The 13,355-nt window shown below is 32.6% G+C and overlaps 2 protein-coding genes and 1 non-coding gene across 3 annotated transcripts; 2 read left to right on the forward strand and 1 right to left on the reverse strand.

Moving 5' to 3' along the window:
* The first annotated feature begins 1,804 nt into the window (after nt 1–1,804).
* Nucleotides 1,805–3,504, forward strand: LOC114121026 (salivary glue protein Sgs-3-like). Its single transcript, XM_027983168.2, has one exon. It carries the CDS (start codon nt 1,973–1,975, stop codon nt 3,170–3,172), a length of 1,200 nt encoding a protein of 399 aa, XP_027838969.1. The 5' UTR covers nt 1,805–1,972; the 3' UTR covers nt 3,173–3,504.
* A 1,054-nt stretch (nt 3,505–4,558) lies between these two features.
* LOC114121031 (5S ribosomal RNA) lies at nt 4,559–4,677 on the reverse strand. The gene has a single exon (XR_003592173.2). It is a non-coding gene; the product is annotated as a 5S ribosomal RNA (ribosomal RNA).
* Nucleotides 4,678–8,803: 4,126 nt separating this feature from the next.
* Nucleotides 8,804–10,804, forward strand: LOC114121023 (mucin-5AC-like). Its single transcript, XM_050207186.1, has one exon. The coding sequence runs from the start codon at nt 8,804–8,806 to the stop codon at nt 10,802–10,804; it is 2,001 nt and encodes a 666-aa protein (XP_050063143.1).
* The last annotated feature ends 2,551 nt before the right edge of the window (nt 10,805–13,355 follow it).

Below are 13,355 nucleotides of genomic sequence, written 5' to 3' on the forward strand. Positions count from 1 at the left end.
ATAGGTACTTTTTACAGTAGGTGTTGAGTATGTACCTCGTCATAGATAGTAAACCACTGTAATGTATTTATTAATTTTTAATTCAATGATAAATCATTGCATTGGTATAAATAATTTTTAATAAGTAATTTATTTTACCATAGTAGGTATAGTAAATATAATCATTGATTATACATAGTATAATATGATATAATATGATATAATTAATAATACAATGGATTGAATTTGTTTTTCCTGAAACCGTTGCATTTTAAAATATCATTGTGTATCAAAAATAAAATAATATTATATATCCGAGTTAAAAAAATTCAAGTAATGACGAATTATATTTTTAATATCTAATTTTTAATTCTAATATTTATAAAAAAAGTCGAGTTATATTTTAAGATTTTCTGGTCACAGAATGAACTAATTTTAACTTTAATTTTATCAATCCATGGTTGATAGCTATATAAATTAAGTATCTAATACATTTTTAATTACAAAATTATTTATAAAATTTCATGACCAAGTGAAAAATGTTCATTCATATATTTTATAGAGAACAATTTCAAGCATCAAATGTTTATAAATAACTTTAAAAAGTCAAAATATTTATATGTTATGTAAAAAATACTAATTATATTTAATTTTCAAGTACATATACGGTTATTTGTTTTTGAATTACACCAAAATACCAAAAATCTATTGAAGATGAATAGTTATTTTACGGGTAAATAATCCATCATCATAAGTTTGTACCTAATAATCTAACGTTAAACATTCATAAAAAATTGACTTTACGGTAAACTTTTTTTTTATAAAAAGCTAGAAAAGCTTATAAGGAATCTTATACCTTCCTATTACGTTTCCAAAATTTTAATTTTAATATAATCCCATACTTCAAAATATTGATTTTAAAATGCTCTTAAAAGATTGTTAAACTATGATCAGTCAATGAGGAATACATTTTCAAAATTTTTTACCGAGAAAATAAATGTATCATAATTCATAATATATTAATGCATAGTTAATTCTAATTTAATTCTAAAATACATTTATATTACGGTGATCTACTTGATAATGATAGGTATATAGCACTTAAATCTACTATACAGCGATGCGACCTTCAATGTTGTTTTATATTACTTATCAAATTATTATTTTGAGCATATACATACTATAAATTAAAAAATAAAATTTTATTTATTGATTAATAGTGTATTCCCCGCAGTTACATAGACGTATATCAATTATTGACTAGTAAGTACCTATCTACGCGTAGTACTTATTCCTCACATTTAATATTTAATATTTTTTTCATATTTAATTTTTCATATTTCAATTTTTATTTTACTTTTATAGTTTCAGAGTAAAACATTTAATATTTCAATAACCCTCCGCTTTTCTAAAATTATTGATAAAACAATAAAATAAATTGAGCTTATTGAGCTAACCGTTGGTATATTATATAAGTGACATAACTGACACTGAACAAAGTGTGAACCATCACGATCCACTGCAATATTGTTATTCTTTAATTCGTTGTCTAAATATATACGCTCACTGTATAAATTATAATATAGGTACTTTTTTTCTAAAGTGACCGATAAATAACCACACTACATCCGTATTATCCTTAAAAGACTTCGATATCGCTGTTAAAAACCTATTTAGTACCTACTTACATACCTAATGTAACGGATTATAAACGTAAAGTCGTAAACGATGAAAACTTTTTTGCACGTGTTTTGAATTTGGGTTGGGATGGAAGAAAAATTAAAAAATTAAACTGTTATTGGTACCACGGAATTCACTTAGTAACGTTGAGTTGTTAAAGTCATAAAAAAAATACAATACACAATAGTTAGTTCTAAGGAGTATATATGATAATTAAATAAAAAACAAATATAAATTATTAAATTATTTAAATAATCGAACGCATTTTAACCGTACAACACTTAAGTCCCAAACAAGTATAACAAGCGAAACGATGGGCCAAAACGATAAGACTGAGCAGCCGTGCGGGTCTATCCGATGCTGTTGCAAGTTGATAGCGAAATGCGACGAAAAACCGGTAGCAGCGACAGCGACAACGAAACCGCGAAATAATGACTGCCCACAAATGAGCCTATGTGATTTCTTGAAATCACAACCGATTCCAGACTGGATCAAAGTGAATGATATGCGTATGCAACAGAATCGTCCCCAGAATGAGCAGCGTTCAACGAAACCTACGTCTGATGAACGGAAAGGAAATAATGTCCCGCAGGATGTGCAATCGTCGCAAATCATCATCAACTTTGGAACGGTCGTAACCAGTGGGGCGTGCACGCGAGATTCAGGTCAGCAGACCGATCCGGAAGTTAAAGACGCAGTAGCTCCGGTGGAAAAAAAGCGAGTATGTCAGACCACTGCCCCACCGGTTAATCGGTCAAGCTCCACTCGTCCGTCAAACAATCGGTCTACGTCCAACTGTCAATCGGTCAATCGGCAAACGTCTAACGGTCCGCAAACCAGTCGACCGAACTCCACCTGTCCACCGTCACCGAAAAATCGGCCAACCTCCACCGGTCCACCAACTAATCAGCCGACCTCCACCTGCTCATCAGCACATGCAAATCGGCCAACCTCCGCCGGTCCACCAACTAATCAGCCGACCTCCACCTGTTCATCAGCACATGCAAATCGGCCAACCTCCGCCGGTCCACCAACTAATCGGCCGACTTCTGTTTGCCCATCAACGGATAAGTCGAAGTCCACCTGTCCGTCAACTAAACAGTCTACCTCCACCTGTCCGCATAACAATCGGCCGACATTCAACCGTCCATCGGATAACCAGCCAACCACCAACGGTCAGCAAGCTAATCGACCGAACTCCGCCTGCAGCTCACCAGCACCGGCAAATCGGCCAACCTCCGCCGGTCCACCAACGGATCAGTCGAAGTCCACCTGTCCGCATACTAATCGGCCGACATTCAACCGTTCATCGGCCAACCAGTCAACCACCAACAGCCCGCCAACCAATCGGCCGACCTCTACCTGCCCTTCTTACTCCAAATGTCCTGCAGCCCGTCCCGAGAACAGCCGACCAACCTCTACCTGTCCCACTACCTCCAAATGTCCTGCAGCCCGTCCCGAATCCGTAGTTAATAAGTCAACATGTGGTTGTAATTGCCACTCGAAGCTCTAGAATATTGAAACAGGAAGATATCATACTGCCATCGTCGTCCCAAAACAATAATAATAATCACTATTACAAAAGTAGTTCACGGTCGTCGAAAAGTGAAGAAGCATTAACACAGTATAATCAAAATTATAATACATTCAATTTTGCAGTACACATGACGATGTTTAAGTTTTTACATTAATCACGTCAGTACTCATGGCGAGCAGTCACGTGGCATTTGAACGATAAAATAAAACCAATTATTATTTTACTTTAGTTTATGACTCTGTGAGCTTAAAAGGCTTACAAGTTAATGAACTCCCGACCAAAATTATTAAAGTACTTTTAAATTTTAATCTTTATTCATTAAATAATATTATGTAATAACATAGATAATTTTGATTTAGCAACAATAGTTACTACTTATCTTTATCGGTTTTTATATTTATATTAATTTATTTTATTACTTACCGTAAAATCCATAACTATTGTTTTTTTTGCATATATATATACAATTTTAATCCATAAAGAAAAAAATCATTTAAATAGTAATACTACAGGGCAAAACTAATTTAATTTAATTATTTCAATTTATTATTGTTGTAGTCTGCAAGTTTATTTTTCTAGTGAAGTTTATAATAAAGACCATTCATTTCCTACAGTTTCATCAAACATCACATTATTATTTTTTTTCCATAGCACCTTATTTATTATAAATGTATTAGAATTATAAATAAAATAAAACCTAATATTATACATAACCAACTTTATTCATCTACAAGTATATAACTACTGTTCGTTCAATATTTTATAATACTGTACATTTATTATTATGGTGTCCGAATTCTCAATTCCAAAAAATTTAATTTGACCAAATATTATATTTTCTATGTAGACTATATAGATATCTAGTATTTATTGGCCTTATAGGCAAACATTAGGTGTAAAGTTAAGGAGTGCTAAAATAATTTGTTCCGTAGCCCCTTGGGAGGTATCGCCCACATTCAACATGTTATATTATACCTACAAGTTATTGTATGTTATATACCTACAATATATTATATTTACATAATAAATGCTCATTTATATTTTTGAAAATAGAAGGATAATTGGTTAATAATAATTAATAATGAAGGGGAAAAAATGTTAACAATTATAAAAATAATTTATTCAACTTCAAGATTAAGTTTTCGATTTTATAACAAACGGTTATTGCATGAATTTTTATTTTTTTAAGCGATCAAATAAATAAAATAATTCCAAACCATAATAGTTTGTAGGTACATGAGCGATTTATAAAAATAATTTGCTCGAAGAAATTTGTATAATTTAAAACCCAGTGTATACGTTATGATATAATATTTAAGTTAAGTACAAAATTTAAATTTAAATAAATGAAATAAAAAAAAAAGCCAACGGCACGCAGTGTTCCCAAGCGGTCACCCATCCAAGTACTAACTACGCCCGACTTTGCTTAACTTCAGTGGACAGACGAGAACTGGTGTATTCAACGTGGTATGGTCGTTGGCGGAGGAAAGGGGTATGCACGCTGTATGTATAGCCAACCTAGATATATTTCGTCGTGTTTAGAGTTTGAAACTTTATTCATTGGATATTTGAATACCCATCGGTTGTTGTATACAATTGTTTATAAGTTATAAATATTCATGGACGTTGGGTAAGGGGGTTTTTTTGGATGTTCAAACACCCCCCAAAATTAAAGATAAAACAATTAGAAAAAAAATAAAAATTGTAGATTAAATTTTATGTGTATCTGACCAAAACCCCTTCCGAAAATATTTCCTATCTACGCCGATGTAAATATTTAATTATTTTCATTTAAAATTAAGTATCCGTTTACAATTAATACGGGTTTTTGCCTTTAATAATTACCTGTTACTAATTATTGATCGAATAGGGATGCTTACCGATTGCCTACCATAACTACATTTACTGGTATTACTTATTTATTTTCTTTAATACATTTATTACATTGACAGATTTACACACGAGTATGATTTACATTTGTTCAGTTTATCCGTTTGTGTATAATTATGTGATTTGAAAACTGTCTTAACTTCTTAAGTAAGATTACGATTCAGTGATTTACGACAGTTACCTATCTATTTGGCTATATGAGTTATCTAGTTCACCGACCTCATTTCAATACTTTTGTCATTACAATCCCGTCACGTTAGGCGCGCTTTCATTTTCCGATGGTTGTGTATTGTAGACATACCAAATCGATATTATTTAATTTTGTTAGAACTTTAGAAAACATTATGTAGCTATTTCGACGGCAAAACGAATAATTTATTATTCACGAATTATTAAAATATTATTGAGAAGACTCGTCTGATCTAGCGTGTTTCTCGGCCAGTGTGTCTGCAAATGCAAATAAGTACAAATGTGTCGTGACTCATGATTCATGAAGTATATTAAATGACATAGAATATTCAAAAAATTTTGATATGATTTACAAAAATTAATAGGTACCTATTTTATGTAATTTCTATAACGATTAAAAATAAGTTATTTGTTATTGACGTATTTTTTACAACCAATTAAATATTACCTATTATTCTTGTTTTTTTATTGAGTGTCATAATGTATAAAATACCTATTCTAGTAGTGTGGCGACATAACACAAAGATTAAGAAACATTGGTTTAGACCAATGATTAGTCATTAGACAGGCGACATATTATTTTAGTTAGTAATTTTTTATTTGCCCATTAGTCTAGACTCTAATTCTATATTATGATCGTGATGTCCCGTCATCCGTGCATGTTGCATTTATGAATGTGCAATATGTGCATTTACTGCATAATAATAATTATTATATTATATTACATAGGTTAATATATGTATATTCCTTAACATAACACAGTTATATTTCGTTATTATTCTTTATTTGTTCGTGAATAATTATTGTTTTGATTTTGATTTAACTTAGCTTTCAATTTTTTTCTTGTCTATCAATTTATATACGAATATAATATAATTATTAACAAATCGTTAACGATCCTTTCTTAAAAGCGTTGTTCTATTTTTTAAAACGATTATTATCATGACACGTGTTACGATTAAAATTATTATTAGTAGTACGCTGATTATTTTTATACATGTTTTATTTTTTTTTTTTTGTGTGCCTGATTGGATTTTGGTCGGTCTCTTCGCATCTCAACTATGAAATTGCTAATTATAATGATTGTAGATTGGATTCATTGATTATAATAATAGTTGAGATAATGAGATGTATGCAATAAGCAAATTTTTTTTAAATTCCAATACTCTCAATATAATATAATTATATATATATTTCTTTCATTGCAATTATTTATCGTTACTTTTTAGTTTTTTTACTGGTTATATATTTATTAATTATTGTTATATTATTAAAAAAAGTTCTTTAACAATCAAAATACAAAAAAAATCTATTCATTTCAAACTTGACGTTTTTTCTACGTTTTCATACTTACATAAGTTGGTTGCCAGTTGCCACATACATAAATGTGAGCAACCAACGAAATAAGTAGATAGGAATAGAGTTTTAAGCCGTAATTACTACTACACATGTGTTGTTCATTCAACTGATAAACATTTCAAGCGTCAGTCGATAAAATGTTTATCGTTCGTCGTTTGACAAATTCGAGGATACCGATAAAATGAGCGTATTTAGTGTTATAGTTTAAAAGCAAATAATTTTTTTTTTTATTAGGCGCAATTATTTCTATTTACGTTTTCGACTATTCAAATTTCTAGTATAAATAACAATTTCGAAATAACAAATGTAAATAGATGAAATTGAATGTTCAATAAACCCATATTTATCAGAAGCTATTGGTACAGTAAATGACCTTACTAGGTTTTCGAAACGACAAAGCATTTTTTACAAATACATTTAATACATGAAATAAAATGTTGTTTATTCTAAGGAACCATGCCAATCAGATGGCGCATTTCCGGTAAAAAATTATTGGTAACAAACATCGTTAATTGTCTACATCATATTATAAAGAGAACCTCTATCTCTTAATGATAGTTATGCTCTTATGACCACTAAGTTTCTCGCTACGACGTTAAGTCACTAGACTAAGCACACCCGACACCTAGCTACTAAAAAAAAGATCGATTACTCATTTTTTTTTTTTAAATTAAAACCTTTCTCTTCTACTGTAAATTATAAAATAGTTTTTTGAAAATTTTTATAGATTTAAATCGAAGTTTTAATGAGTAGTTTTTGAGTCTCGTATTAATAGCTTTATGTAAATATATGTACCTATATTATGGATAATAGTTCTTAATAACAATTGTATACAAAATAAAATAAACGTAAATACTTAATTTTTAGGATAAAAATAAAAATAAAATGTATTTTATAGCTACCTATATATATATATTATATATTATGTACATATACATATGATATTACGATGTATTGTTGTGTGATATTGTGACTCCGCGGGCATAGGCTATAGGTTGTACTACTTGTATTTATATTATTCGCATTGCATTTAAATGGCGTAATACTATTAATTTCCGTCACATTGTTATTTTGTTCTCTATTTTATAGTTGAATGGAGTTTTAATGAAAGTGTATTGTGCAGTAGAAACTAGAAAGACAGTATAGTTATACGATAGAGTATGTTACACATTAGTAAATGGAATTATAGTTTCTGTCTAAATAGTGTATAGAACTATAGCATACTTTCATAAAAATAAAATTTAATATAGTGGATGTTGCTTATAGTACTCGAGGCTATAAAATACAGTCGCTTTCTAGATTCAAAATCATCTAGAACGGAAGTATCCTAATATATTCTAAAAAATTCAAATCAAATTTTGTGAAAAAAAATTAGACAATAAACTTTTTTGGTTAAAATTCAGAAATGTATTGGTTTTGAAAAGTTACTTATTTTTGTTGGTTATTGCTGGTTTCGATTCACAATTTATAATGTGTGTATCTATGCACAACAAATTTTATCACATTTCACATTTATCACAATTATCATTGATGTAATATGTGGTATAAATACACTCCTGATTACCTGATAGTTAACACAACTAAGTTAATTTTTAAGTTCGTTTTCCTACTTTGTCTATGATTCATTCGGTTATTAGACTCATTTTGTGCTGGTTCCAGCTTTATAGATACCTAACTTTATAAGTACCTATTAAGTAGTATTCACTGTATTTTAACTTCAAACACAAACACTCAAAAACAGTATTGTGAGTTCTGATAAATAATTTTTAATATTTTCATAATATCATTTATAAAATTATTTTACTTTTTAGAAAAGGTTCACGGTTTTTAAATCAAAAATCTCATATTTTCCTAGTCATTTTCACATAATAATTATATGACGTTTTTATGAAATCTGGTTTATTGATCTATAATCTATGTATATAGTTATTACACGATTATTATAATATGTTGTAGTTGAGTGATACTATCTCTTGGCAACACTGCTGAGTTCCCAATAACAAAAATATTAACATCTATTTATCATAATATTAATAAATAAAGAAAAATAAGAAAATTGCTAATGCAAAATCACAACTGATAATCGAAATTGTATAAATAGTTATAAATAATAAAAATAATACGAAATTTAACAGCGAAACCCGAGTATCTTTCTGTGCATAGCTAACGATGGGCCAAAACGACGGGTGTAAGTCGGACCGATGTGGTTGCCAACTGATATCGAAGGGCGAAGAAAAGCCAGCGGTGGCCGCTCCTCGGCCACGAAACGTATGTGGTGGACGCACCGAACAGCCCGAAATGAGTATATGTGATTTCTTAAAATCGCAACCCACCCCAGAATGGATCAAAGGAAACGACTCGCGTCCGCAACGCGCGCACAATCCGTGCGCTGAACCGAGCAAACCCGTCGAGAAGCAACAGAGTCCGTGCCAACAGGCGCCGGTCGCTAAGAACCGGAGTTGTTCTGACCGGCCGAAACCCCGCGTACAGGAATCTTCACGGTCATCGGAACAGGTCTGCGGGCCGCAGCGTTCTCAGCACCGTCACCGGAACGAGCAGCGTCCGATGCAGCCCGCAGCTGACTGCGACCAGGAAGACCGTAAAATGTCACAGATAATCATCAACTTTGGGACGGTGGTGACCAGTGACAAGTGTAAACAGGACTCAAGTCAACAGATGAATGGGGACGTGCACAACGTTCCGAAAGAGAAAAAGCGACGAACGTGTAACACAACGGCCCTCCCGCCGGCAGACCGTTCGAACTGTACGTGTCCCCCAGTCGATCGGTCGACCTCCACCTGTCCACCGGCCGAACGTTCGGTCTGCAGTGCACGCGCTCCAGCCAATCGTTCGACGTCCAACTGCCCACCGACGGGTCAATCAAGCTGCTCACGTGCCTCGTCCGATCGTTCCACCTCCAACTGTCCACCGACGGATCGATCTACTTCCACCTGTCCACCTGCCGAACATTCGGTCTGCGGTGCACGTGCCCCAGCCAATCGTTCAACGTCTAACTGTCCACCGACGGATCGATCTACTTCCACCTGTCCACCTGCCGAACATTCGGTCTGTGGTGCACGTGCCCCAGTTAATCGTTCGACGTCTAACTGTCCACCGACGGATCGTTCGAGCTGTCCACGTGCCCCGGCAGATCGTTCCACCTCTCGTTGTCCATCAACGGATCGATCGACCTCCACCTGTCCACCGGCCGAACGTTCGGTCTGCAGTGCACGCGCTCCAACCAATCGTTCGACGTCCAACTGCCCATCGACGGATCAATCGAGCTGTCCACGCGCCCCAACAGATCGTTCCGCCTCCCGTTGTCCATCGACGGATCGATCGACCTCCACCGGTCCACCGACTGAACATTCAGCCTGCAGTGCACGCGCTCCAGCCAATCGTTCGACGTCCAACTGCCCCGCAACAGATTGCTCGAGCTGTCCATGCGCCCCAGCCAATCGTTCAACCTCCAACTGTCCACCAGTCGATCGTCAAAAATCTATCCGTGAACCGGCCGAACGTTCAAACTACAACTATCCACCAGCTGATCGCTCGAGCTGTCCACGTGCCTCAGCCAATCATTCGACTTCCACTCGTCCACCGATTGATCGTTCAAGTTATAGTCGTAGACCCGCCGAACATTCATCTCGTAATATACGGGCTTCAGGTTATCGTTCGACCTCCACCGGTCCGCCAGCAGATCATTCGTCCTTTACACAACCGCAGGCGTCTTCGGCCTTTATGCGTCCTGATCGATCGTCCACCACTTGTTCGCGGGCCGACCGAAACGATCGTTCATCCTTTGGACATCCGCAGGCGTCTTCGACCTTTATACGTCCTGATCGATCGGCCACCACTTGTCCGCAAGCCGAATGGGCGACACCCACTTGTCCACCAGCCGATCGGAACGATCGCTCGACTTGTTCCCGCTCACCGGCCGATTGGTCGATATCTACCATTTCGCCGGGAGATCGTTCAAACTCCGTCCGTCCACCGAACGCCCGTCCAGCTAACGCCCGTTCGTATGCGATGGAACCTAATACTACGGGGCGGGACTCTTACAGTCGACATCAGGATAATGCTGTCTCAAGTGCGCAATATAAAACGCATTCTGAAACAGGAATGAAGACAAACTCTTGTAGTTGCAATAATACTAACTCGAACTTCTAGACCCGGAACAACAAAATTTCGGCCAATTGAATGAAACATTTTAAATAGGTGATTAAATTTAATTATTGCTATACCAATAAACCGTTCATACTCATCGAATCATCAAAAATTAAAGTGTTAAAAAAATTTCAATAAATTTTATTTTAGAGCATATACGTCACTTGACGATATTAAGTTTATTGCATTATTGTTGCCTATAACGCTATAATGGCAATTACTATATAATAGTATATAATCGATTTCCTTATGCAGTTATGCCTGTATTAGTCTCATGTTGACGAATGCTTATTTTTGTTATATCTTTCTTGGTGTGGCCTACGTCTTTTCGTAGCAAAATATGCTGTTTTTTTAAAGGGTCATGTTTTATGGCAACTTTGTCACCAAATTGGGACATTATTTATGTCTGAGAAAAAAATCACATAGGTAATTGTAAAATAAACAAATACATTTCTTCCTCATCTGATGGAACCTAACCTAACCGAATCTAAAATATGTTTTACATTATTATGTACAATCAAAAAAGTCAATAGGTATAAGGTTATGTAATTAGTTTAAAAGAATATTTGTATTTTGATTTGTTTATTATATTTTTAAACTAAGTTGATGAAACTCATCATTAAAGAATTATTAAAACAACAATATTTACTTCATAGTTCATGCCATTAAGTCAGTTATTAAATTGTAACAAACAACTGCCTAGATAATATTAATTAATACTAAACATTTTATTATCTGTTATTTAATAAATAGGCATCTAATATAATATGACCTAGGACTACCTGCGGCTGTTCATAATAATTGAATAATACACTGATGCATGTACAATGTACATATACATCGTACATTATTTGTTGCAGTCACAATGATACTTATTCTTTAATATTACTTAACTATAGCTTTTGTTAACTGTTAAGTACCTATTTAAATGTTTTATTTGTATTTTAATTTATAAATTAGGAAAAAAAATTTCAAGTGAATAAAATATTAAGCCTTTGAAGATTGAATGTATTTAGTATCAAGAAATATTGTGTATGCCTACAAAATTTAGAAGGAAATCGAATACATTGATAAAAATATTATAATATTTATGTCTATCAAATTAGTAGGTACCTAATAACTAAAACATTTTAATATTTAACTATAAAACGTATACATTATAATTTTTAACTTATTTTAATTTTAATTTTAATGAAAATATATACTTTATACTAATAACTTATGTATATATATATCATTTAGTTTTAACACTATATAGGTACCTATATGTATAAAATATAATTATAAAGCGCGAATTATAACAAATATTGAATTTTCGAGTTCAACCAGAATTTAATATTAAAAGTTCTCACTCCTTTTAATATTTTATGTTTTTTTTATATACCCTTATATTATTCGATGTATAAATATATTTATAAACAAACTATTCACGATTCTTTCCAACAGGTTAAAATAAGCAAACAGAAAATACACAAACGATGGTCAGCGTATCTATACCGTGCTAAACACTTATATCATATATAATTTTTTAAATTTTAAATAATTCTATTAAAAGTGTGCTGTTGGTAAAAGTATTGACTAAATTTCGATTTTGGCAATAAAAAATCATGTATTTTTGTATCATAATAATATATAGTGTATAATAAATAAAGAATATCGAAATATAATTAAAATGAAAAAAATATGTGATGATTTACTATGTCATCACTGTCATTATTAGATTATTAGGATACCATTGCATCATCCTCATTAAACTGATATTCTTGTTTTTACGTACGCCTAATAAAGGTGTGAAAAGCAACGTAACGAAATTCCACTGAGCGAAATTGAAATTATAAAAAGAGACAGTGACATCTTTGTAAACTATTGTCAAACAAAGATGTTATACACGTTCTAATATAATATTTAAATATTGCCCCCTCCCCCCTCAAAAAAAAAAAATAAATCCTGGATCTACTATTGTAACAGTATTAATGTACTATATTGTGTACGGATACTACTCGAATACAAGTATTACATATTTACATAATTTTAACTATTATTTTATTTATTATTATAACCATTTAAATTATGCGTATATGCGCAATTCACATAATATAATAAAATTATATTATACAACAAATAACAATTGATAGGCGCATATGCCGGATACATCGCATCGTATATTACGAAATTATAAATTGTATCATACAACTATTAACTTATATGATAACTCATAAGCATAACATTCAAAATAATTGTTCATATTTTATTATCTGATAGAACACCCTTTCTGTTGTACTCATTATTGACCTAACAGATTTTGATGACTTAACGAGAATTTCTTGAAAACAGAAACATCTTTTGACGTCTTAGAGCGGTGTTCGAATGTACACAATTTACAAGTAAATGACACTTATATGTAAACATTTTTAACATAAAAATTAAGACGATACGACATTAACTAACTGGTGTTATGATATTTTATTCATAATAATATTATAAATTATAATACAAGGAAATATGAAGTCATGAAGATAAAGTCTATACACAAACAATTTCCATTTACATTCAG

Source organism: Aphis gossypii, chromosome X (genome assembly GCF_020184175.1).
Source record: "Aphis gossypii isolate Hap1 chromosome X, ASM2018417v2, whole genome shotgun sequence".
Lineage (NCBI taxonomy): Eukaryota > Metazoa > Arthropoda > Insecta > Hemiptera > Aphididae > Aphis > Aphis gossypii.

Excerpts from the sequence above, each read along its gene's own strand:
- LOC114121023 (XM_050207186.1), top strand. The coding sequence starts at position 8,804 with ATGGGCCAAAACGACGGGTGTAAGTCGGACCGATGTGGTTGCCAACTG.
- LOC114121026 (XM_027983168.2), top strand. The coding sequence starts at position 1,973 with ATGGGCCAAAACGATAAGACTGAGCAGCCGTGCGGGTCTATCCGATGC.